General features: G+C 52.8%; 1 protein-coding gene across 3 annotated transcripts in view; it reads right to left on the reverse strand.

Annotated features, from left to right (window-relative positions):
• Positions 1-12820, reverse strand: part of PPL (periplakin) — a 46974-nt gene extending 34154 nt beyond the window's left edge. For 2 of the 3 annotated variants that reach the window (XM_063100529.1, XM_063100528.1), the window contains exon 1: positions 12698-12820. In XM_063100529.1, coding sequence (XP_062956599.1) covers positions 12698-12759 — 62 coding nt within the window. In that variant the 5' untranslated portion in view covers positions 12760-12820. The remainder of the gene's footprint in view (positions 1-12697) is intronic. The other variant, XM_063100530.1, reaches the window with a different exon arrangement.
• Between the last annotated feature and the right edge of the window lie 13864 nt (positions 12821-26684).

Here is a 26684-nt window from a genome sequence, read left to right on the forward strand (position 1 = left end):
TTGGTAATGTGTCACTTTGTGTGCGAAGCCTGTGCTGTCCAGTGGAAATAAAATAGGAACCATGTTTGTAATTTGTTTAAAAATTTTTTTTTCTAAATTTAATTTCTTGAGGAGCGATTTAAAATTTTCTAGTAGCCACATGAAAAAAGTAAAAAGAAACAGACCAACTTACTTTTTATATTTTATTTAACCTAATATGTCCGAAACATCATCAATTTGACATGTAGTCAATAGAATGTGATTAGTGAGATATTTGACATCCTTATTTTCGTAGCAAATCTTTATAACCTAGTAATAAGCATACTTGCTGCACATCTCATGTGGCTAGTGGTTACCCGATAGGATGACGTGATTCTAGATGATTCTGGGGTCTCTTGACACACTCTGCTCTAAGCTCACGGTGACTGTAGCCCATCAGTTCTGCTGCAGTAAAGCTGATCAGTGCTTGAAGCATCGTCTGCCTTGTCAGTGCCTGGTACCTACGAACACTTAATAAATGCTCATTCTCTTTGCCCCCTGCCACTTGCCACCAGACCCACACCTGCTGGCCAGACGCTTGCCCCAGGGTAGGGTCTTGTCTACTGATCCCTGGCTGTCTGACTCCACAACAATCCATGACTCCCAGCTGTGCCCAGTGGAGCATGGAGCCTGGGTGAGGAGCGTCAGGCACGAAGACTGCAGCCCAACACCCTTTCCCAGGTACCCAGGGCTGCAGCATCCCTGCCCAGCACAACCAGGCAGAGCCAGGGACACTTGGCTTGCTCCCTAACTGTCTCTTCTCCCATGCTGGGAGAACAGCCTCCCCACTTAGCAAGTACTCCAGGAACAGATCACACCCCGGCAACCTCAGAGAGGCCACGTCCCTGCCCTCGCCTCCACCCCAGCTGTCCCTGCCTGCCCAGAACTGCTCTGTCCCCCTGTTGGGTCACAGCCCAGCCTGCTCTTCTTTCCATGTATCAAGATGGGACCTCGCAGGCTTGGCACTCCCTGCCTGGCTGGGGCCACCTCACCTCCCAGGCCTGAGTCAGTCCCCACGTTCCAGTCCTTAATCACATCTGCAGTTACTCCCTTTGGGGTTAATTCCGTCTTAGTGGGTGCGGTGGGGGTGGGAGGGGAGGTGTGCATCTGCGTTGGAATGTCTGGAATGCACAGGAGTGCACACCTCTCCCCAGGAACTGGCTTCACTCCTCCCACAGCCCAGAGAAGGGGCCTGCCCTCCTGCTGGCCACGGTCATCTTCTTCTGGTCCTGCCTGCCTCCAGGGCCAGCCGGGGCCTCAGTGGCTCCATGGCGACCTCTGAGTCTGGTGAGAGGCCCATCTCAGGTGCTGTGTAGCCCCCCACCTTCTTTAAACATGGCTCCCAGAAAGTGTGTGTCCTGTCCCTGACCCAAAGGCGGCCCCCGGCGGGCAATCAGGAATGATGGCTGAATAGAAACAACAGTGAGAGGACCTGCTGGGTGCCTGTAACCCACTCAGCCCCTTCCTGTGTCATCCACTGAAATCTTGTAGCCCTAGGAGGCAGGCACTCTTAGAGTTAATGGGGTCCTTTTCTTACCCCTACCTATTAGATAATAAACTTCTGGGCAATAAGACTTATCTTGCAGGGGAGGTGGGGTGGGGCTTCTATAGCCCTGAATTCCAGGCCTTGCATAGGCTTGAGGCTCAATAAACAGGTGTTGAATCAAGTAGAAGTTTTGGAGCACATCAGCAACTCCCATGTCCCTGTTTTCCAGATGAAGATAACGGAGGCTCAGAGAGGTAAAGAAACCTGTCTAAGGTCACACAGCTGAGAAGTGATGGTGCCAAGATTCGAACCCAAGCAGCCAGGCTCCCAAGCCACCTCCTCAGGACAAGGGAGATGTCAATACTAATCCACACCCACTCCCCCACCACGGACAAAGTGACAGGAGACATTGGCGAGACGGGAGGACAGGTGAGGCATTCACCGCCCAGGGGAGGCACAGTGATTATTTATATCTCGTTGGCATCTTTGTTAGTACAATCAATCCAGTGGTTGAGTAACAGTTAGTGGTGGTAAACTGAGGCTGAGTCATTCTCCTACAATGTCACCACAAGGGACTCCCAGCTTGTCCCTCTGAACAGGCCTTTCAGATGGAAGGAGACACACTGAGTGAACACCTTCTTTGGCCGCATCCTACCCCAGTGCCTGAGACAGGTTCCCTCTCTGATCCTTATAACAACCTGCCAAGGTAGAGACTCTCATAGTTCCCATTGCAGGTGAGGAAACTGAGCCTCAGGGAGAAGGGGCAACTTACTTGGGATCAGAGTTCGTAAATATCTATGCTAGTAACTGCTGCGGCCCTAGCCAGGCACTTTCTAGATATTACATATTTGCCAAATAAATTTTCAACTCCACTCCACAACTCCTTGTCATCTTTCTGCCCCTCTTATGGACTGTAGTGACAGGCCCTTCTCCATTAACAAGCCCCTGGAGATATAAATTGTTGACATGCTATAAAATGTTTGCTCCATTTAACACATATTTATTAAGCCCCAAGCTTATGCAAGGCCTGGAATTAAGGGATACAAAAGGGCCCCCCCAAAAGATGAGTAAGACCTTACCATCCAAAAGTTTATAAGCTGATAGGATTAAGAAAAACACCCCAATGACTATAATTACTAAGATTCCAGATCACCTAGGTCAGGGCATTTTCATTTACTCTTGTCCCATTTAGACCTTTTAATTTAACTTTAATTGTGAAAATATAGCTCAGTCCAACAAAAAGCAGGAAAAGAGCAAAAAGGAAACAAAGGGAAAGCACTATAAATTGGACAATATGAAAGAAAAAAATACAAAAAAAAAATAGGACAATATGGTAGGAGTAGGTCCAAACACATCAGTCTTTACAATAAATATGAATGAGTAAACTCACATATTAAAAAATAAGACTCTCAGGTGAGAATACAAAAACAACACTCCCCAGCAATATGCCATAGACACACACCTGAAACTAAGTGATACAGAAAGGTTGAGAATAAAGAACGGAGTACAAAGTACCAGGCAACTGGCACTGGAAAGAAAAGCAGGTCCAGGTACCTCTAAGGTGAAGTGAAGAAATCAGAGTAACTATGTGGTTCCCAGCCCAGCTGCACATCAAAATATTGATGTCTGGGCCCTGTCCCAGCAGATTCTGACTTAATTGGTCCGGGATAGGGCTCTGACATCGTGTTTAAAGCTCCTCAGGTGATTCTAACATGCAGCCAGGGCTGAGGACAAAAAACTGAACCCAGCAAAGGTTAAAGGGGAGCAGGACAAGGAGGATTCCCTAGATAGCTACAGGAAGGAAGTCTTGTGAGAAAGCAGTACACAGGAGGTGCCTAACAAATACCACATGGATTGGTCAATTGGCTGATACTCTCCCTACTGGAAACTTCTGTGGTAATTAGATAGTAAATTTCCCCACACCCAGCTATTAATCCTGGAGAAGTATATCCTGAGATGAGAAGGTTGCTGGTATAGTAATTCTGGATCTGTTTTTAAAGCCTAATCTGTTTCCGCCGAGGGAAGGCCATCCCACCTCCAGGCCTCTGAGCAGTGCGTTGGACTCTGTGTCAGGTGAGTGCTTTTGGGCTCTCATGATAGACACACAGAAGTTCAATCCATGTTAGGTATTGTAGGGTACATGCTGGACATGGACCTCTTCCCCCTCCCTGTGCATATCAGAGTGCCCTGTCCACCCTGGGAAACTACCCCTGGTCAAGGTAGTTACCCATGGAAAAGCACATCCCCTTTAAGACAAATGTCCCCTTTAAGACAAAGGGAAGACTGGAGGAAGCAGGGACCCTAAGTAAATTAGCACCCTGGTGTTAAAGTAATCTGGTGCCAGGAGGGTGTCGAGCTCTGAGTTATGTGAGCTGGGTGAGGGTCTACACATAGGCATGCAAATGACTTACACCTCTACTTTGACATGTTCACCGTTGTATGTACCCCATGGCAGCTCAGATTTCCAGCTGGTGGCCGCCATCAGCAACTCCTCTAAGTCTAATAAACTGATGTCTCTACCTATTGATCTGGGTGAGTTTTTTGGAATAGGCAAACACTATGCGAGTGCCCTTTCAGATTTGGGGCTCCTGCAATACCAGTATCATCAAGTCTTGAAGATTTTTGCAAGACTTAAACAGGGCTCAAACCAACCTTGGTGCTCCTGGAGATTAAAACATCACTCCATGTTCAAGACCAGTGGACAAAGAGTACCACCCTCTGTTATTATCAGCACTGTGCTCTAACCAAGTGAGCCAACTGGCCAGCCCCTAGCCTCTGTTATTTAAGCACCTACTATGTGCCTGATGTTTTACACACATCATCTCAGTCCTCTCCACAATCCCACACACCTCCAGTGAACAGATTCAAAACGGACCTTCAGCCACCATTCACTGAGCACCTACTATGTGCTAGGCACCATAGGGATGTGAGAGCTTAAGGAAAGAAGCCCAGGACAGTGTAGGAATGTGGCCAGCCTCACAGCCGATGTGCGGCACAGCTGGGTCTGTGGTCCCCAATCCCTTCCCGTGGGCCTCACCTTCCCCCTCAGTAACTTGGGGTGTGTTTGTCCATTTCATAGTGGGAAGGGTCAACCTCCTTATCTGCAGCAGCAGGGCTGGAGACCCCTTTTTTCTTCATGGCACAAACTCAAAATCCTTCTTCAGCCTTCACCTGGAAACAAAAAATCCCTACAGCCAAGAAGTCGAAACTCTAAAGGTATAAGCCTGAAACCCAAGCCCAGACATGTGGGGCAACAAAGAATTCTGCAAATTCTGTTTCTCTGCAGGTTTCCAGGCTCAGCCAGGGCAGTGAAGCCGTCACTGAGTGAGCAGCAGCCCCAATGTGTGTGTTTATCCTACTCGATCTGAAGACAGCCCTGCAGCCAGCAGCCAGGACACCAGGCTCCCGGGCTCTGCCAGCTCCAGGCTCAGAATGCCTGGAGTTAGCACAGCCGAGAGTCTTTGAACGATCTCCTAAACTCTCTGAGCTTCATTTATAAGAGACCTGGGCAGAATTTACGTAAGACAGACAACACAGTCATAATTTAGGGTTATCCTTCTCAGGGCCTTCCTGTGTTCACACCTTTCCCAGGCCTCACCCCTCCCCGCCCACTTCCTCCCTGAGAGTTTCCATTCCTGTCTCCCCACCAGGACTTGCTTACTGGCCCTGCATTCTTGGTCCCCAGGCCCAGACCCCTTACCCCTCTCCATACCCTTTCTTTTGCCATGGACTGGACTCTGAGACGCAGGACTCCGGGGCTCCCCTCCAGGCTCACGCTGTGCACTCTGCCAGCCTCCTTCTCTACTGCATCCCTCACTTTATGTATTTATGTATTTTTTTTTGGTGGCTAGCTGGTAAGGAGATCCAAACACCTTCTTGACCTTGGTGTTATCAACACCACGCTCCAACCAAGTGAGCTAACCCATCAGCCTACCACCCACCCCTCACTTTTAAAAAGTCATGATCTATGCCAACATGCAAGAAAGCACTGAAAAGACCCAGCCACCCGCGTCCCTACTATCAGGTTGTAGCTGCTGTTCTCCTGTTGCCATATTTGCTTCAGATTTTCTTTAAAAAGAAATAAAACGGTAACGTTCATTATCCTTCCACCCCTTCCCTGGGGGTAGCATAAATGTGGACCTGCTGGTTTCTTCCTGAGCCTGTTTTAGACTTCCAATACATCTACAAGGGTACTTCAGAAAAAATCGTGGAAAAACAGGGCCGGCCCATGGCTCACTTGAGAGAGCGTGGTGCTAACAACACCAAGTCAAGGGTTAAAATCCCCTTACTGGTAATCTTTAAAAAAAAAAAAATCGTGGAAAAATAGAATTAAAAGATAATATCAATCTTCCCATGAACCTTTTGAAATACCCTCGTATATGGAACTGCTTTGTACATATGTTTTTAAAAACACACAGAAACATCCTCTTATTTATTTATTGAGTAGACAAAGATTTTGAAGGTGGGGTAGTTAATACTATCAAAGCAGCAGGAAGACCTGGAGTAAAGGGGAAAAAATTGCTAAACTTTCTAACTAAAAAGCAATTTTCAAGGCATCTATTTCAGAGGAGTAGTGCCTAAAGAAGTCAGTAAAAGACATAATAGAAGGTTTTAAAAAGCCTACAGGTAGAAGAGAGGATAATTAAATAACACAATTATAGAATCAGAGCTTCTAGTCACCATTTATAGATGAGAGTTAAAAAATATTAATATTAATGAGAAAAAATTCAGAGGGGTATCAATCTTTTACTTCCCCAAACTCCTGATGAGTCCTTTTTGATTTACTAGTTAGATGAGATGCATAAACATCCTTTTGGCATCCTTCATCAGCTTGCTCTGTGCTCTCAAAACGATGCTTTTCAGGGTGTGTATAGACTTGGGCACATCCATGCATGTGTGTGCACACATCCCTGTCTCACCCTTCCATGCACTCTCTCTGTCCATGTCTCCTGCTGGTCTTCGGGCTCTGCTTAGATAACCGCTCCTCCAGAAGCCCACTTGGCTGGGTTAGGGCCTCTGCTCTGCACACCTGAAGTCCTTTGCCTCCTGTCTCAGTATTGTCACCCTGCTTGTTGCGCTGTCTACTACGGCCACTCTCCACCCATCCTCCTGCACACAAAAGGTGACTGGAGGGGGCAGGGGCGACTTGCTTAGGCCTCACTCAATAGAACCCCACCTACCCACCCCTCCTTCTGGGTTCAACTGTCTCCTGGGGTGTGTGTACACACCAGTGTACGCTCCCAGGAGATGGTGATGGAGGGAGAGAACGCTAGCAGTCCCCCATGGCTTATCCCCATTCATTCATTCATTCAGCACATGTGCCATACCAGCCAGTTTCCGGGGAAGACAGACATTCAGCCCCATCTGACCACCAGGTAGTCCAATGACTACTAAGAGCTACACAGGAGAAGGGGAGACAATAGGATAGGTGGATCTGCCCCAGCAGAGGCTGGAGAGGGCTTCCCTGAAGAAAGGAGGCAAACCAGGGAAGAGAATTGAGAAGAGGGGTGGGAAGGGCATTCCAGGCAGGAGGAACAGCACGGGCAAAGGCCCTGGGGCTGCAGAGTGGTGGCTGGAGGGTGAGGGGTGTGCATTCACCCTCCCAGGGCTTGAGAGCAAAGGGAAATCTGGGGCAGGAGGTTAAACAGCTGGGGACATGGTTGGATTTGCATGCTGCAAAGAGCTCTCTGGCTGCCAGGGGGAAGAAGGGACTGGGGTGTTGGCGCAGAAGCAGGAACAATGGAGAGGCTATTGCAGTGTCCAGGCAAGAGGGCTAATGGCCCAGCTGGGCTGCTAGCTCTGAAGGCAGGTAGATGTGGGGATCTGTTTAAAGGGGAAAGAGCAAGGCTGGGACCTGAAGACAGCTCTGTCCTGCCTGGAGGCAGAGAGGGGCACCAGGTACCTCCCCAGACTCAGGCAGCTGCAACACAGAAGTCCCCACCAAAAGCAGAGAGAACAAAGACCCAAAGCCATTTCCTTCTTACTCCCAAGACAGGCCCGGGCAGGCAGGCTGGAAGGGTGGCCAGTGCTGCCAGAAATGTCGCACAGACCTGGCTGGAGCAGAGAAGAGCCACATGCTGAATCTTGAGTCCTCCTCCCTGGACATGGAGCCTGAGAAATGCTCTCAGAGGTAGCTTCCCCACCAAGTCCCTCCTGATGCCTCTCCCCCACACCTTAGGGTGTTGCCTAAGGTATGTGAATTGAGCTATGACTCTCTCCCAAAACCCCCTCTGCCCAAATGATTACCCCTGACAATGTCTGAAATGCAACCATTAGCAGCCATTCCTACAGGTTAAGCTTAGATCTGTCCTGAATCTAATTTATCAGGTTTCATTCCTGCAGTTGAGAGAAGAACAAGGCAAAGTGGGGCAAAGCCAGAAGGAACAAAGGCGGAAAGGGTTGCTAGGGGTTTATTTAGTCAGTGAACACAAAAATAACTCTACCATCTGGCCCAGGGCAGTCCCTGGACACAGCTGCCACCAGCTCCAAGTGTGGGTGGGGAAGCCTAATTTCCCTCCCCAGGGTCCCCAGGACCCCCAGCATGGGCCATTTGTGAGCTTCAAGCCCAAGATGAGCACCTTTAACCTCAGCCTAATGTTACCCTCTGTGAAATGGGACACCACCCCCTGCCTGACAGGCACGCTGGCAGAGTAAGATGCCCAGTTTCCCTGGTCCTGCTGGACATACAGCAGGTGCTGGAGAAATGACTGGGCAGCTCACTCCAGGCCAGGTCACCCATACTGCTGGAGGTGCGTAGCCTCTGCTCACAGGGCCCTCTCCCAAATCGTTCAGGCTTTCCAGCTGTCACTGATCAACAGGTACATGTGTGTGTCTGCTTGAGTCAGTTGCTTTGGGCTTAGCACTGTCATTACTCTTAACAGCGCTGTGTGATTACTAACATTGGCTGCTCTGATTTACTGAGCACTCACCCAACCAGGTCCATCAAACACATTAATTTGCTTGACCCACCCAGTAACCTCACCAGCTTGGGGGTTGCTGTTATCACCCCATTTCACAGATGATAAAACAGGCTCAGAGACATTAAGTGACCTACCCAAGGTCACACAGCTCAGGAGAGGCAGAGCTGGAGCTTGAACTCACACCTGGCTGACATCAAACCCTGTGCTCTTAAACTACAAAGAGGCTCAGGGTACCCCAGGTGGGCTTCCAGTAAGCATGCTCCCCTTTTGCAAGCCCACCTCCAAAGCCTTGAGCCCTGCCTCCTACACAGGATCCCCCCATCAGGGTGGGGCCATTCCTGCAAGATCCTGTCTCAGCCAGGAAGTAAGGCCAAGCTTTTGGGTGTTTACTGGGACCCAGGTCTGGAGTAGAGGGTCAAGATTAGTCCCATTTCACAGATGAGGAAGCTTATTTGGCTCAACAAGGTCAAGTTTCTTTCCCACAATCAAACAGAGGCAGAATTCAGTCTAACTCCAGAGCTGGATCTTAATCACTCCACTCCATGATGGGTCAGACACCTCCCCCAGGAAGTCTTCCCTGATCTCTGCTCTGACACTGACAGCTCTCACTTCAGACCAGCCTCAGAGCACCAGGGCAGGCGGGCTGGAGACCTCATCTGCCCAACCCATTGCTCCCACCCGGCCTCATCATCCCGACAGTCACATAACCATACGTGTATTTAAGATTAACTCCATCCTCACAATGGAATACTACTCAGCTATAAAAACGAATGAAATACTGCCATTTGCAACAACATGGATGGACCTTGAGAGAATTATATTAAGTGAAACAAGTCAGGCACAGAAAGAGAAATACCACATGTTCTCACTTATTGGTGGGAGCTAAAAATTAATATATAATTCACACACACACACACACACACACACACACACACACACACACACACAAAAAAAACCGGAGGGGGGGGGGAAGAAGATATAACAACCACAATTACTTGAAGTTGATATGACAAGCAAACAGAAAGGACATTGTTGGGGGGGGAGGGAGGAGGGAGGGAGGTTTTGGTGATGGGCAACAATAATCAGCCACAATGTATATCGACAAAATAAAATAAAAAAAAAAAAGAAAGAAAAAAAAAAAAGAAGATTAACTCCATCTTAGCTCCCTGATGTGACCACCAGCGACTCAAGTGAAGGGAGACTGTCAACTTCTCCTCCATGTCCACCCGCATGCCCCAGGAACAACGCCCTGGAGTTGTGCAGTGCACAGCCTGTTCATCGCAGCATCCAGCTGAATCCTGGATGCATAGTCCTACCTCATCCGCATTTGTTCAGTAATTATAATCATCATAGCTGCCATGAATTGAAGTCCCCTAGTGTTCTCAACCCTTTCCTGTGTTATTTCAGTTAATCCTCAGCCAATATTATCAGGCAGGCACTGTGCTTATCCTCATTCTGCAGATGAGAAAACAGGCTCAGAGAGGCCAAGCATCTCTCCCAAGGTTGCACAGTCAGGAGGGTGGAGGCAGGTCTCCTCCTGGGCCTCTCTCCTTGGTGACCTGCACCATCAGACCTGACCCTGTCATTAGCTCATGTGAACACCAACTCCCACACCTGTCATTAGGAACCAGGGGGACGGGAGCAACAGGGTTCACACCCTGTCCTGGCCCTCCCCAGTTTCAGCTGCTAAAAGGCTGACAAACTAGAAGGGGCACTTTCTTGAAGGGGCTCTCTGTTCACTAATCGGCACTTTGCAGTCCAAAGCCCTGACTGCCTGTGTGTGCAGGTCACAAGTTGGGGCTCCTGGGTCACCTGAACTTGGGACTCTTCTGGGCACTTCTTGTATGCTAGGGCATTGCTCCCAGCAGCCCCATGCAAGGGAGACTTATCATCATCCCCGCTTTGTAGATAAACTGAGGCTCAGAGAGGTTCCACACATGTGGCACAGCTGGGATCAGAAGCAAGGCATTCTTTCTGCTCCCAGGGCCAGAGTTCCTACCCACTTCACCATGCCGAATCTCACCAGCAACCCCATCTTCCTCTGGAAAACTGAGGACTCCACTAGAAAACTTGGGGATTGGCTCAAGTGTGATCAGTGATCACAGCTTAGAGACACAAGTACCCCCCAGTATGCTTGCTACAGGGCTAGCTGGGCACCATGTGATACTCAAGAGATTCTTGTTGAGAGAACGGGGCACAGGGCTGCCCCCGCCCCCCTATCAGATCCATGAACTAGTCTCCACCAAGGGGAAGGGGCAGAGGGATTCGCTGGGCTGGGACAGGAAAGAGCCTGCCATCTATGCAGGGCTGTAACTGGGATCATTCTTAGTGCTGGGGTGACAGAAAGCTCACAAAAGCCCAAAGGAAGGGTCTCTCACCCCATGCTGGGGAGGGAATCAGGAAGACTTCCTGGAGAAATAGATCTCTAAGCTGAGATCTGGGTCTCACAGCTGTCAGCCAAGGACAGAGGGTGGCTGCCTAGGACCAGGAGAGGGGCAGGACCCTGTGTTCCTGCCCCCACAGGTCCTCGGAGTCCCCACAGCTGTAAATGGTGGGAGACCTTCCTCCTCCCTCTGCAGCGAAAGCTCGAGTTTCCCAGCTTGTCTAGGTTCATTACAGCATTTTGATGGGGAGCTAGAGGAAGCGGGGAGGCTGGGGACAGGCAGAGGGCAGGGCAGGGCCTGGCCCATCTCCTGGTGTGTGGGTGTCTGCACGTGTAAAGAACTGGTGGGATCTGAGTCTGGGGGGGAGGGGGGCGGGGAGAGGACAGAACCGTCTTTCGTGTCTGGCTCAGAGCGTTGATTGTGCAATGAACAGTGCAGGGACTGGACGGAACCCCAGCTGATCTGAGAGCCAGCTGGACCCAAGCGGAGGAACAGCATGCAGGCCCTGCCCAGTCCCTGGGGTTGTGAAAGGCAGGGGAGGCGGGGTGGGGTGGGGTGGGGAGGCGGATCTCGGAGGGGGGCGGAAAGAAATGTCTCTGAGCTCGAAACAGCCCAAACTGGAGATGTGGGGCGGGTAGAATCACAGGGCAGTGGAGTTTCTGAAAGGGCTGGCACTCCAGGGAATCTGCCAGTGCCCAGGCCCGCCTGCACCTGTCTGACAGGTCGGCCTGGGCTGGACCGCAGGGGCGGGGTGGGAGCTCTGGGCCCAGAGTCCTTTCCTGCCCTCATCAGGGACTCAGGAAGAGTGCGGGGCTGCTCAAGGGCGCAGTCGGGGGCCCCCCAGGCAGGGCAGCTTGGGGTGGAAACTCCCAGCCAGGTGAGCTCTGCGATTCGCCTAGTCCCTGCCTGCGGAGGGACTAGGAGCCCCCACCCCATTTTCCCGGGGGGGGGGTCGAGGCAGGGGCCAAAGTCCCGCCTCAATCTCAGCATCTCCACGAGGCTCCCCCAAACCGGTTATTAAGTGAATACATTAGGCTTATCAACACGGACGTGGGCTGCCTCTAAATGCAAACACATCAAGACATGTCATTCCCTTCTGAGGCCTCCTGGGAACCCGTGGCTCAGAGACGCCGCCGCCGCCAGTTTCGGGGCTTTGGGGAGGCGGAGGGAGCCACACCCCTGAGAAATCATGCAGCAGCCAGGCGGCCCCGACGCCACCCAGCCGCCGCCGCGCAAGAAGCCGGCGTGGCTGCCCCCCGGAGGGGAGGGGGGCCTCAGCCTGCGTCCCCCACCCGACCCGGCACCCACCAGCGCCTCTGGGCGCCACTCCGGAGCGCAGGGTGGCAGGTGCCGAGAAGCGCCGCGGCAGGTGGCCCGCACCCACCCCCACCTCTCCCCTCCCCGACGCCAGGAGCACCTGCGCGCTGCCCAAGACGCGCGGCTGAGCGCCCCCCACGTCCCGCTCGATTTTCCTAACCCCGCGCGCCCCCCGGACGACGTTTTCTGAGCCCCCTGTGACGCCCCCGTCTGGGGTGTGGCGTCCTCCGGACACTCCACCCCTCATCCCGGGGGCGATTCCCGGCCCAGGGCGACCCCGGGGGACTCGGACGTGCACTGCACCCCCAGCTCGGTTCCTCGCCCCCAGGCTCCACGGTCCCGGTGCCATATACCGTACTCCCTCTCGGGCGCCCCCAGCCAGTCCCATCCCACCAGGGCGGTGCTCCCAGCTCAAGGGTGGCCTCGCCCGGCGTTCCCGCGCGTCCTGCAGTCCGGGCTCAGTTCCCCGCCCCCTGGGTCGCCTGCAACCCTCGAGGGCCCGGCTGTTCCCTCCACGCCCCCGGCGGTCTTCGCGGCCCAGCGCGCCCCGCAGCGCGCGGGCGGCTCCTCACCTCCGGGTCTGCACCTTAGGGCTGTATTTGCCTTTGTTTCTCTTCTTGAAGAGCGAGTTCATGGTGGCGCTGGGCGGGCGCGAAGGTGAGCGGCGGCGGCGCAGGGAGCCCGAGTGCGGCGTGTCCGGGGTGCCCGGTCACTACAGGCGGGGGGCGGGGCGCCACCGGCCACTCGCCCTGCGGCCGCTCCCCGAGAAGGTGGTGCTTACCTTCCCGAGGAGGGGCCACCGCGCGGGCGGGGCTTCAGGCGCGTCGGGCGCCCGCCCTGGGCTCAGCCGCAGCGAGTGGGGCGCTCTCTGGGTCCGGAAGGGGCAGGCGCAAGGGGTGGGGACGCAGGGTCTTGGCCGGACACCTCCATCCAGCCGGGGGACTCCAGAGGGCGGTGCAGGCTCCGGGGCGCAAGGTCCACCTTCCTGAGCACACTCAGCCCCAACTCAGCCCCAACTCGCCCCCAACCCCGAGCCTGGCGCGCCCCCTGGCTGAAGGCCCTTACCTGGCTCTGCGCTGTCCCCGGGCCCTAAGCTCTCCTCCTTCCGCTGACACCCCGCTGGGCCCCGCACACAGATGTCTCTGTCTCCTGGATAGATGGTGAATTACAGTCAGGTGGCAGCAGTGTGGGTGACAACTGAGAAAAAGGGGTCTGGAACGCGCCTGGCTGAGTTTAAATCTTGCGCCACAAATGGTCAGCTGAGACTCCTCTGTAACCCAGCCTCAGTTTCCTTCTCTGTCAAACGGTGATAACAGCTGCGCCATCCCAAAAAGGTGTGAGGAGATAATTCACACAAAGTGCTTAGCAGCGCCCTGACACAAATGTGCGGGAGGCTCTGCCATTACTATCATGGTGCCACCTAGGGTGGACAAAAAGTCCTTTGAAACTTTAATAACTCCAGGCCCTAGCCCGATACTTCATGGCTGGTCATAAAAGCTGCTCCATTCCGTTTTGGAATAACCACACTGCACAATTCTGCCAGCATGTTTCCAGGTCAGACCGTGTGCCAGTTGAGAAGGCTGCAGTTGGACAGACAGAAAACTCAGTCTGGCCAGGAACTTGGAGAGTTCAGCGACACCCCAGAGGGAGCTGGGGATCTGAGCCTAGCTGGAAAGGAGTTGCTCACAGTCTCCAGGAGAGACTCCCTAAGGCGGCGAGGTAAGTGACGGTCAAAGTGCTATCAGGGCTCAGCTAGGGCGTGATACGATCTGCTGGGAGTGGGGGCAGGGTGGAGGCAGGAGCCTCCAACTGGGCTTCCAGAGTTCTGGATTCAAGTTCAGCTGTCAAAGTCTTCAGGCCAGTCTGTTCCTCACTTGTGTTTTATTTATAAAATAAGAGGGTTGGTGGAAATTGATTCCTAAGGGCTTTTCTTGCCCCAGAGCATCTAAGGACATCCAGTATCCTTCAGGTCATCTATTGTCCCTGCCACCGAAGGACTGCCGTTTCCAAACATTACAAGGACTCTAGGAAAACCTTATTCTTAATGGGGCATCTGTGGGTGGGCTTAAGGGGTCTGATTGCCCCTAAAGCTGCTTTCAAAATGTGTGTGTCCCTATGTGCATTTTTCTGGGGGAGGGCCTATTGCTGTCCGTGGGATCATTCATTCACTCCTTCAGCAGACATTGACCGACACTGTCCCAGCCTCGGTGTGCCTGGCTCTGCTCATGGTACGTTGATGAGAAAAGGGAAAAACAGAAAAGGGCTTTTCTCATGAGGGGCTCTCAGTCTTGCGGGGGATGGAGGGAGGGAACACAATAAAAATCAAAATACTCAAGTTGTTAACTTTTCTAAGGGGTCTGAAGACCTATAAAGGATAAAGGATCCTGCAAGAGGCAGTGGTTCTGAGGTTGTTGTGCATCAGAATCTCTGGAGGTGTTTGTAAAAGGCAGATTCTGGGGCCCTGGTACTCTCGAGGTCCTGACTGGGGAGTCTCAGGAGGGGCCCAGGAATCTGAACTTTTGACAAGTTCCCCTGGTGGTCCTTGAACTCACCAGGAGAAGCCAGGAGCTAGGGATCCTGCCTGCAGCCCCCCAGGTGCTCAGGTGGGGAGCCCTGAGCAGAGCTCCCAGCCAAACCAGCCCCCGCCCCCACCCCAACTTGGCTCTGCCTGGCCCCTCACTCAGGCGCTGCCCTCAGGTGGGGAGTTCCTCACTGGCAGATAGGGACTCCAGCAATTCCCTCCATCCCAAAGTGGCTTCGCTAGGTCTAGGTCCGAGGGCACCCACCGAGGGGAGGCTCTGTCCAGCCAGCTGACATGGGGAGCAGGTGTCAGAAGGGAGCCACAGCTGTGTGGGGGTGGGGGCCACTGGGACCTGCAGAAGTCTGAACTCCACATAGAGCTCACTCACCCACACAGACCCCCTCCACACACCCCAAGTGGGCCACAGAGAGGGGCTCCGGAGGCAGTCTTGTTGGTCCCCTTGCTCTTGTCTCTGCTGCACCTCTGCCTGGAGACCCTTTCATTATTTCTCCCCAATTACCTTTCCCTACAGGTGTGTGCTCACCTGGGGGCCCAGCGTGCTTTTGGATATTCACTGCAACATTATTAATAAGGAGGAGGCTCTGGAGACAACCCGACGCCCACCAGGAGGGAGTCGGTTAAATAACCCAGGTGCATCCTCCCTGGGGAAGACCATGCAGGTGGAAAGAGGTGGATGTGGGAGACCACACACAGACCACACTTAGAGTCAAGCGCCAGAAGCAAAGTACAAAGGAGTGCAAAGGATGCTCTGTTTGTGTTAGAGAGAATATATGTGTGTGTAACGTGCTTATAGATGCATGGAAAACTTCTGGAAGGATCCACGAGAAACTTAGCTGTGAGTCTGCTCGGGACAAGGAAAAGTCTGAATTTTCACTGGGGAAAGAGGGTGGGTAGCCTGGGTAAACCTGGGTTTGAATCTTCCCTCAGTCTGTTTCAGCTGTGTGAACATGAGCAACTCATTTTGCCTTCTCTGAGCCTCAGTTTTCCTCATCTGTGAAGTAGATGGAAGCATAGCATCAACTTCATGGGGCGAGATCCTGTGTGTTAAGCGCGAACATGGCCCCTGGGAGTTAGTGAGCGCTCAACAAGGATGAGGGTGTCCTGTCTGTAGCTGGAGGCTATAAGCTTGTGGGACTGAGGGGTACAAGCCATTACGGGAGTTCCAAATGGTGTCAAACTCTGGGCTTCCCTGAACTTCCAAATACCCTTTCTCCACAACTCCTTGGAAGGTGAAGGTCAGTTTTGGGGAGGGGACTAGACCGGGGACCTCCAGATTAGTGGGCTTATAGCTCAGCTGCTGAATAACAGCACAACATTGATAACAGTCATGCCATTTCTTGTTTATCGTGGGCTGATATTCTACGCCAGGCAACATGGCATGTGCCCAAGCCACCCCCACAGGGTGAAGAAGGCCAGGGCCTCCTGCTGGGAGGTAATCACTCTTGTCTCGTTTTCCAGAGAAGGGCACCAGGTCCAGAGAGGCACAATGCCCATCTGGGCTGGTACCTGGGTTAGCCCACTCCCAGCACCCAAGCTTTCTGACCCCCACCCACCTGCACCCTCCACAGCTCTGACTTCCAGGCTCGGGGCAGCTGGGCCTGGCTCCCACTGACTCAGCTAGGCCCAGCCCAGAAGTGATGGGGAGAATTAGCAGATTTAGGGAAGAATTCCAGCTGTGTTTCGCCATACCTCCCTCTCTATTCTCTAAAAGCTGGGCTCGGAGCTGGGGTGGCTGTGTGTGCACGTGTGTACCCACGTGTGTACAACACACGCTTGTGGGCAGGCCGGATGGGGTGGGAGATCCGTTCTCACCCTGTGCATCCTCTCTGGGCAGATGGGATTTGTTTGGATCCGCAGAGACTCTTATGCCAAGTGACTCATCCCCTCTGCTGCCATCGGGTGGGGGTTCGGGGGAGGGTGTTTGCTTTCCTCCAGTTTGCTTGATGGTTAACCCCAAGGAGATAGCTCCTGCAGGGCCATTCTGTTCCCTGGTAACCAGGCCACGCTCAGCCCCTGAAATCTGTTCCCTTTCTGCAGCCGGACCAGGATGCTGGGTCACAGGAGGCCACCACCTTCTGAAAGGTCACCCACCCCCTCCTTATTTGCCATTACTGTTTCCCCAGCAGCTGGAAAAGCGCTCGCAGTGTTCGCCTGTGAACCAGTTCAAAACAAGAAGGGCAGCATTCCCCCGGCCTGAGAGAGAGAGGGGTGTGCAGGACTGAGTGGAGTTTTCTCCTCCCAGGGTGGAGACCCGGATCCATCCACCCGTGGACAGCTGTTCTTTGATCTCCAACTGCACGGCCTCACCCACACCTGGGGAGCATTCAAAAATACAGATTCCAGCCCCTCCTCCCCCAAGATTATGGTTGGGCGAGTCTTGATAGGGCCCAGGAATCTGCATTCCACCTGTCCCCTGGGAAGTTGAAGCAGGTAGTTTGGGGGCCACCCTGAGAAATCCAACTGTGAACCAAGACAGAGGCAGCCCAAGCTCAGAACTGTGAACCAAGACAGAAGCAGCCCAAGCTCAGGCCCTGATCTATACACAGGTGGGAAAAGCCCACAGCCTTTAGCTTGAAGCCAACCTTGGTTTGAATCCTGGCTCCACCACGCCCCCAGCTGTGTGATCTTGGGAAGGTGGCATAACCTCTCTGGCCCTCAGTTTCCCCATCTGTAAAATGGGAAAGAGCCAGTGCACAGTGATGTGTACAGAGCGCCTGGTATGGAGTGTGCCTGGTACAGAGGCCCCTCTCCTTCCCACCCTCCAAGGGGACAGGAGGTGGCTGGCCTGGCTTCACCCACGTTTTGTAACACGTATTTACTTTTCTCGAAGGACAATGTGAAGGATGGAAAATCATGCTGGCCCTCCAGCCCACGTGGGCTGACTCACACTCAGTCCTGGGCTGGGGGCCCAGAGAGCTCTCCTTAGCTTCCCCACATTCCCAGGGCAGGAGAGGGTCCCCAGTGAGTCACTCGCTCTGCCTGCCCCTGAGTCATCCCCTGAGAATGTGCCTCCAGCCCCTACCGGTCCCCTGGCAGGTTACCATCTCACTCTGCCTGCCAGGCAGCTCCACCCTGCTGCCGCCCAGGGAGCTGCTGCTCTGATGACCCCCTGGTGGCCCTCCCCAGATGCAGGGTGTGCACCTGTGCAGCTGTGTCTGTTGTTAAAATATTGAAACAGCTCCTGAACAGCAGCTGAATAGCGGCTGCTCTGAGCCCCCGGCTACCCTGCCTTTCCCCTGCCACCCAGCCACTGAGGGGTTAACCCTCGGCTCAGAGGGGGGTCTTTTGGATCCTGCCTCATGCAAGGGCTGGAGTCTACTCTGATTGGCCATATACCCCATCAGCTAATCATGCAGATCAAGGAGCTTCTTGAACCCTGGGCCACTTTCCTGTACAACCTGTTACACGTTCCTGGACACCTCATTTCAAGTGCATCCCTGGTCCTCTCAGACCAGGCTATAAGGACCTCTTGGCAAGGAGGTCACACTGTCAGGGCAGAGCGGAGCTGGGTGCAGCCAGAAAGGCTCTGCCAGCCCTGAGATCCCTGCAGGGCAGGCTGCCCAGCCCAACCCCAAAACCCCATCCTCCTCCCAACGCCCAGGCTGCTTCCTCCCTGCCATGTCTCATAGGGCTCTGCCAGTGCTCATGCTGCCCAGACTGGTGGGGCTGCATTTCTGGGGCCAGTGTCAGGGTATGACTGACCCTGGGAATACCCAGGTCAGGAGGTCAGGACCCCATATCCTCCAGAGCCTAGAGGCCTGCGTGATGGACAGGCCGGGCCAGAGGGGAAGGACACAAAATCAAATCAGATTTTAGCTTGATGCCCATGTGGGTTTGAGTCCTGGCTCCTCCATGCATCAGCTGGGTGACTTGAGCTGGTGGCTTAACCTCTTTGTAAAATAGGGAAGAACTGGTAAAACGAGATGCCAAATCCCAGCTCATCCGTTTCCTAACTGGGTGACCCTGGGCAAATGTCTTCATCTCTCTGAACCTCAGTTTCCCCATGTAATAATGACAATAAAACTTTTGTTGAGTGTTTACCTTGCGCCAGACCCTGTGCTAAGTACTTGGTTTGGGGGTTGGTACTTTTCTGCCCAGCTTTATTGAGGTACGATGGATACGTGCAATCAAGTGCACGATCGGGAGGGAGGGAGGAGGAGAAGTGGTAGATTAAAAGGGACAAAACTATGCTATCTACTCTAATTGAATCATTGTGCAGTATATGCATGTATTGAAACAACACACTCCCCACAAATACATACAAGTAATTATTAAAATATTAAAATAATAAAATAAAACGTATATAATTATAATCCCACCCCAAATAAAGCATACAGTCTGATGAATTTTGACATAAGCACCAATTATGAAACCATCATCGGGATGAAAATGATGGACTGGTCCCGTTTTTCAGACGAGGAAACTGAACTCCCAAGACATTCGATGCCTGCTTGGGAAGGTCAGTGGGGAACTCAGGATTTAAACCCTGCAGTGTGTCAGCACCCTTTCCCCTTCCTCTGCCAGCATCAGCAGGGTGCCTCAGAGTGGGTGCTCAATGTCATTGCTGAGTGAGTGAATGAATGAATGAACGAATGAACGAGAGAGCTAATGAATGCACAGCAGTTGTCCTGGGGAAGGTCCCTAGAAGAAGACCAGGCAAGGGTTCGTAAGTCCTGAGTCAGAACTGTGGTAGAAGAGAAAGGGTGCATTTGTTTGTTCATTCATTCATTTGTTTGTTCATTCATCAAATATTTATTGATCACCTATTATGTGACAAGTCCTGTTCTAGGCACTCAGGATACAGAGTGAGTATAAAGGATGTAGATTCCAGCCCTCAGAGAGCTTGCTGCAGAGGACCAGGGTGAGGATGGGGGAGACAGTGTAAATTGGAGGCCTCCTTGGGACACTGTGAGGGACGCAGTGAGACTCAAGGCTGAGGGTGGTCGGGGCCCTGGACGGGAAGGGAGACCCTCTCTTGCAGGCCCTGGGTGCCATCACTGACATTTCCATGGGAACCAAGCTCCTCTCCCACCCCCAGGGGAGGATTCTGACCTTTTGCCCCCACAATGCCTCCCACATAATCATGCATCCATTTATTGAGCACTTGCTGTATGCTCAGCCTTGGGGATATGGCAGCAAACAAGATACAGTCCCCACATTCAGGGCCTCCTGTCTGAAAGGGGGATAGGGACAGAAAAGCAAAAACAACCACACTCTTAAAAAATGAAATAACCTAAGTGCCCATGGGTGGGGGAGTGGCGATAAATTACAAAACTGCCACAGTCTGGAAGGGCGGAGAGGAGCCAGGAATGTGTGTATGTGTGTAGGGCAGGGGGAGAGGAGGTCTGTAGGCCTCACAAGGAAGGAAGCGCAGGGTGTAGTAGGTGAAAAAAGGAAGTTTGTTTGCCATTAGGTGTTGCATGTTTTTGCCGTTTATGGTTTAAAGTAGAGCTGCCCCTGTGTCTCGTGAGTCTGTCCTTCTGCCTGCCTTCTCTGGGTCTGCCTCGGCCCTTTGGCTGCACTCTCTGCTGAGCTCAAACATTCCTGCTTGGCACCACGCAGCCGAGCCCCCCTTGGCTGCCCTCTCGGGCCATTCTCTGGTCAGAGGCTCAGGCTTAATCCCCACCCTGGCCAGGCTCAGGGACGGATGAGAACACCAGTCAGCTCTGGACGAAAGCCCCCTGCTCCATCCCAGGGTCTCTGCCCCAGACCCTTCTGCGCAGTCCATCCTGCTCCCGTCCCCCAAAGGCCCAGCCTCTGCAGGTCTGGTGGAGACTCCAGAGCAGCCCCATCCCATAGAGCTTCCTGCAACAATGGAAATATCCTGTGATGTGGTAGTTGCTAGCTACGGGGGGCTGTCAAGTGCTTGCCATGGGGCAGGCACAACTGGGGAACTGAACTTTTCATTTTATTGTCGTTATTGATTTATATAAACATATAGTCGCATGTAGTTAATGAGTGTAAACTTTGAGAGCTGCACGTGGCAGGTGGCTGTTGCACTGGGCAGCTCCAGAGAGCCAGGCATGGGAGAAGTGGATGTCCAGGACGCCGGTCCTCCCCCAGGCAGGGCAGCTGGGGGGGCGGGCAATTGGGCATGAGCTGGGGGGTCCCTGGAGTTTGTCTTTGGGCTTTGGTGGCCCGTCCCTACCTCCTATCCCTTGATCCACCCCAGCTTGGTGGGCAGAATGACACACTGAGAGATCATGACCTGGGCTGACTTTCATGTGCAGTGTCCAGCTCCAGCTCGGTCATTGTCACCGGGCTCCCCCGTCTGCTCCCACTCTCTGCGTGGGCTCATCCAGTGGTGGTTTCCGCCTCCTAGTTCTCCCAGCTCTTCCTCCACCAGCAAGAGTCATCCTCTGCTCCTCTTCTTCACGCGCAGCAGCTACCTGGACAGTAGATCCAGGATCTTGCCCCTTCTACCTCTCCTGCTGTTCAGCTCCCTCCCAGATCACTGCAGCAGCTCCACTCTCCTCCCTGTTCCCTCCTGTCTCCTCTCTGCCCCCTGCTCTCTCCCCTCCCTCCCAGCTCCCTCCCTCCTCCACCACAGCTCTTCTCAACACAGCAGCCCATGAGACCCCTTCCCTCCCTCCCCCTTCCCTCCCTCCGGGGCCTGTCTGCTCCCTTGCCTGCCACCTGCCTCTTACTCACCCACCCCCCACACACTGACGGGCTCCCCCTCCCTGGGCACCGAGCACACTCCCGTGGGTCCAGCCTTTGCGTGGCTCCTCTGCTGCTCAGATCTCCTTCTCAGGAGGCCCCCCCCCCCCCCCCGCCCCTGTCTATCTATCTGCAATGTCCCCCTTCCAATCCTCTCTGCCCCTAGGCACAGCTCTCGGCCCAGTCTAATCTACAACACCATGTGCTCAGGTAGTTAGTCCTGGGATGGAGCTCCATGGGGGTGGGGGTGTTGTCTGTGTTTTTTTTCACCACCGTATTCCCGGTGCCCAGCACACTGCCTGGCCCTTTGTCAGCACGTCATAACTTTGGGTTGTGTCTCTGGTGCTGTGGTGCACTGGGGAGGCTGGACCCAGACACTGCTCTTGCCCCCCCACAGGCTTAGCAGAAACAGTGGAACTTCCCCTCCTCACCTCAAGGGGCTCACAGGCTTGGCCAAGGAGAAGACAGGGGTGACCAGTGGGCTGTGAGGACTGGGTCCCCTTCCCCCACAATGTCCTCCTCAGCAGGCTCTGTGGCTCTTCTGTAGGAGCCTGAGGGGATGTGGGGAGGAGCCCCCAGACAGGCCGAGCTTCCATTTCTCATCAGCCCTACATTTGGGGGGTGCAGAGGTGGCTGTGGGTGTGCCCAGATCCCCTTTGGGACCAAGGCACTCATTCCCCAGCTGCTGGGAGTGGTGGCTTCTGACAGCTCCCAGCTGAGCCCTCCCTAAGAGCACTGTCTCATGTGTCCCCTCTACTGCCAGAAACTGGGCCATGCAGGGCCACAAAGGCCCCAGCTTGGGACAGTTGGGAGCACTCTGCAGGGCTCAGCTCCAGCTCTGCAGGACTCAGCTCCAGCTCTGCAGGATGGGCTGAGGCCTCTCCCTCTGCGGTGGCCTCTGGAAGCTGAACGAGGCAAGGAAAGAGTGTCCCTTCAGAGCCTCTGAAGCAGACAGTCCTGGGACACCTTGACTTCAGCCCAGTGAGACTGATGTCAGATTTCTAACCTCTAGCATTATAAGATAATAAATTCATGCTGTTTTAAGCCAGTCAGATTGTGGTAATCTGTTACAGGAGCCATAGGAAACGAATACAGTGGGGTTCCTTCTTCTCTGCCCGATGGGGGGATTTTGTCTCTGCCACCATCGAGGTGACTTGGGGCCTGAGGAAGGTCATGGAGGCAGGGGCAGGGGGTGTACAAGGCTGGGGAGTGGGTCTCCTCTTCTACCCTCGCCCCCTCCTCCCCTGCCACCTCTACCCTGGACACTCTCCAATTTGAGTTACCCAAGGGTGGGGCTGGTATTGCCCAAAGGCCAATGGGGCGGTGCTGCTCCCAGGTGGAGATCCTTGCAGGGTACTCCCTGCCTCTGCAACTCATGGGTGTCTTCAAAATCCGAGAGAATTGGGGGGTCTGAGTTTTGGAATTAACCAGGGACACAGGAGGGAGAGCCACCATGAGAACCAGGCTCTGCTCATACCTGGACTCACCTTCCAGACTCTGGGCTCTGGAGGGGATGGTTTTCTCTGTTTGGGTCACTTTCCCCATTCCTTATTCAGATACTTTTTACCTAATCATTAAAACAGAGTTATCAACCCAAGTGTCCATCAATGGAAAAATTGAAAAACAAAATGTAGTCTATCCATTCAATGGAATATTATTCAGCCATAAAAAGGAACAAAGTTCTGATACCTGCTACAGCATGGATGAAACTTGAAAATCTTATGCTCAATGAAAGCATGAGGTTTTCAATGAAACCTTACGCAGACATGAAAAGCCATGTACAGTATGATTCCACTTACATGAAATGTCCAGAATAGGTAAATCCATAGCAACAGAGAGCAGATTAATGGTTGCCTCAGGCTAGGGGAGTGGGGATGGGAAGTGATTGCTAAAGCATAGCGAGATTTTTTTCAGGGTGACGAAAACGTTCTCAAGTTGCCGTGGTGATGGTTGTGCAGCTCTGCAAATATACTAGAAACCACTGAATTGCACACATTAAATGGGTGAATTATATGGTACGGGAACGATATCTCAAAAAAGCAGAGTTATTACTTTCCTATACCGTGCTGGCCACCATCTCAAATACCACCCTCCCACCCCCACGAAGTCCCATGGGACATGGCCCCTCCCTCTGAGCTGCCACAATGACGTAAATATACGCTGAGGTCCTCTGGTGGGCCCTGTGGGATGACTTTCCCCACGTGATCTCCATTGGCACTCAGGATAGCACTACCGTTACCCAATTTAAAAAAAAACAAAACCTTTTCAGTGTGATTTGTTTGTTGCAGTAAAATATACATATGGCATTTACCGTTTTAACCATTTTTGAGTACACAGTTCAGTGGCATTGTTGTGCGACCAGCACCGCCATCCATCCCCAGAACTTTTCCGCCTTCTAAAACTGAAATTCCATACCCATTAAACACTAACTCCCATTCCCCTCCAGCCCCTGGCAGCCCCCATCCTGCTATTCCTGTGAATTTGACCACTCTAGGCACCTGATGCAAGTGGCACCATCATAGACATGGAATCCTACGGTGTTTGTCCTTCTGTGTCGGGCTTTTCACTCAGCATAATGGTTTCAAGCTTCATCCATTCATTCCTTGTTAAGGCTGAATAATTTTCCACATTACCCCATTTTAGAGAAAGGGACACTGTGGCCACACAGCTGGGAGCGCCAAGACTCACACCCTTAATGGTCTGATTCCAGCACCCACCTCTGACCACTTGGCAACCCAGCCGCCTCTCACAGGGTCACACCGACTCCCTGGCATCTCCCCCTGCCTCTTGCCCCTGTCCCCTTCTCTCCACACCGAGGGATGTTCTTGTTCTGGGTGGCCTTATACTCGTGTTTGGATGTGACCTTTGGACCATGGCAGCACTTGGTGGAGACCAGAAGCCTTTGTGGAAGTGACGGGCTTAGGGACTGGGCCGGGGGTCAAGGTGGGTGGGGCCTGGCTGTGCATCCCCCTGGGTCAGACTCTTCCAGACTTGACCTCTGCTCAGCCAAAGCTGCCCTGATGATCAGGACCGCTGCATAAAGTTGTGCAGGTTACAACCTGCACAGCTCTTCACAGGCTGCCAATGACCCCGATGACTCTAAAGTCAAATCCAGGAGGCCTCCAGGCTCCCCTCTGAAAAGGGACAAGAAAGAACACAACTGAGAGGCAGCCCAGGACAAATGAGATGTCTTCCTCCAGAAAGCAGATGAGTGGTTGCCTGGGGGAAGGGAGGAAGGAGGAGTAATAGTTTAATAGGTGCGGGTTTCCTTTCGGGCTGATGAAAATGTTCTGGAACTAGATAGTGGTGGTGGTTGCACAACCTTGTGAAAGTACTAAAACCACTGAATTGTTCACTGAAAAATGGTTAAAATGTCAACTTTCATGTTATATGTATTTTATCATGATAAAAAAAAAGGAGGGGAGGGACCTCACCCTGGTTGCCACACTCTCTCCAGCTTCAGCACCACCCAAGGACCCTTAGGTATTCTAGGACCCAGTTCAAGAACCAAGGGTCTGGGCCCTCTAACTACCACCCTTCTCTTTACTCTGCCTGTTCTTGGTGTCACACTGAGCTATCCAACTGAGGACGTTTCCTTGCAGAACGCTTTCCAGAGGCATCTGCATTCGGATTGGGCTCAGTGTCTTACTCAAATAAAAATGCATTACTAACAGTTGAATTTCTGGTGGCAGTGGTCCATCTGCAGGGAAGATATTCAGAGACATGGGGTGGTTTCTGGAATCCCTAAAACCCACCTCACAAAGTAGCTTGTGCTGGGCCTTTCCCGCAGGGTGGGTAGAAAGCAGCAGATAGAGAGAGGCTGGTGATCCTGTCCCAGGACTGACTTCATGGTCCCAACATTCCCATGGAACCCACCTCATTATTAGGCCAGAGTGCCTGACTATCTTGTAGCTCAGGCTGGGAGGCAAAAATCCGGGCACTTCACCTGCAGCCCTGAGAGAAGAAGGCATTAGAGAACCAGAGTCCTGGGTTTGATTTCCTTCCTAGCTGTGTGACTTTGGGCAAGTTGCTTAACCTCTCTGTGCCTTAGTTTTCTTACCTGTAAAATGAGGATTAAAATAATTTTGACCTTATAAGGGTTTTTTAAAAAAATTCAAATGAAAGTCACATGACATAAAATTAACCATTTTGATGTGTGTAAGTCAGTGGTATTTAGTACCTTCACAATGTTGTGCACCTCTAACGAGTTCCAAAACGTTTTCAAAACGATAGGGGTTGTTTCGAGGATTAAATACGTTAATGTTTGAAATGCTTTAGAATGGTGCCCGGTACAGTAAATGCCGCAGGAGTGCTCCATAAGTGGTAGGAATAATTAGTAGTAGAGCAGTGCTAATAATAGGTAACACGTGGTAGGTGGTGGTGGTATTAATTCTCTTCCCTTGGGCTGGAGGAGGAGAAACTGAAGTTCTCACTCTCCATTTTCCACTTTGGGCTCTCTGTACCCAACAGCCTATCACACTCTTTCCCCCATGCAGAGGCATGTCCTCCCTCAAGGTGGGGGACCAGAGGAGGCGCTGACTTAACGCTTTTCGTGCTGGTGAGTAACAGTTAGCTAACTGTTAACGTTCACTGTGCATCAGGCAGAGCAGGCGAGCTTCCCAGATGAGCCTGGTGCCCGGCAAAACATCCCTGGACCCCACGTCCCCTAACAATTCACCTTTGCTGTTACTCCAGGAGCCACGGGCTGTCCTTTACTGCCATCTTGTGGCAGGCATGGGATCTTTGTGTCCCACTTCCATCCTTGATACCTTTAACCAAGAGCACACTAAGTACCCACTGTCGGCGGAGTTCCCAGTAAGAACGTGCGGACATGCAGGCAGATGAATAAGGCAGCCTCAGTTCCTACCCTCGAGAGCCTCACAGTCTCCTGGTAGTGACTGTCAGAAACCCACAAATGAGTAAAATGAATGAATAAACACAGTAATTAGAGTGTGATTTAGGCAAGGAAAGAAACACGGGAGCTGGTTATCGCAGGGTGTGATGATATATTTGATATACACCCTATCTGAGGGTTATCCGTCTCCCCGCCCACTCCCTGCCCACACCTGTGAGCCGGTGCGTCTGTCTGATTCCCCCATGTGAATGGGTGAATTCCCCCGGTGCTGGCACACAGTAGGTGCTCAGTAAATGTTTAATGAATGAACACACAAATGACAACGCTGCCTAGAGCCAGCTTCTTGGCTCTTGCAGGACAAACAGATGGGGAATGGGAAGGAAGGACTTACCGGAGGGAGGCTAGTCCCCCCGGGGATCCTGGGAAGGCTGGAAGGGGTGGGGTGCGAGCCCAAATGAGGATGACGCGTAAATGTCACCTTGCCAGGGAGGCCTCAGTCCGC

The sequence above is a fragment of the Cynocephalus volans genome, chromosome 6, assembly GCF_027409185.1.
Source record: "Cynocephalus volans isolate mCynVol1 chromosome 6, mCynVol1.pri, whole genome shotgun sequence".
In the NCBI taxonomy this organism is placed as follows: Eukaryota; Metazoa; Chordata; class Mammalia; order Dermoptera; family Cynocephalidae; genus Cynocephalus; species Cynocephalus volans.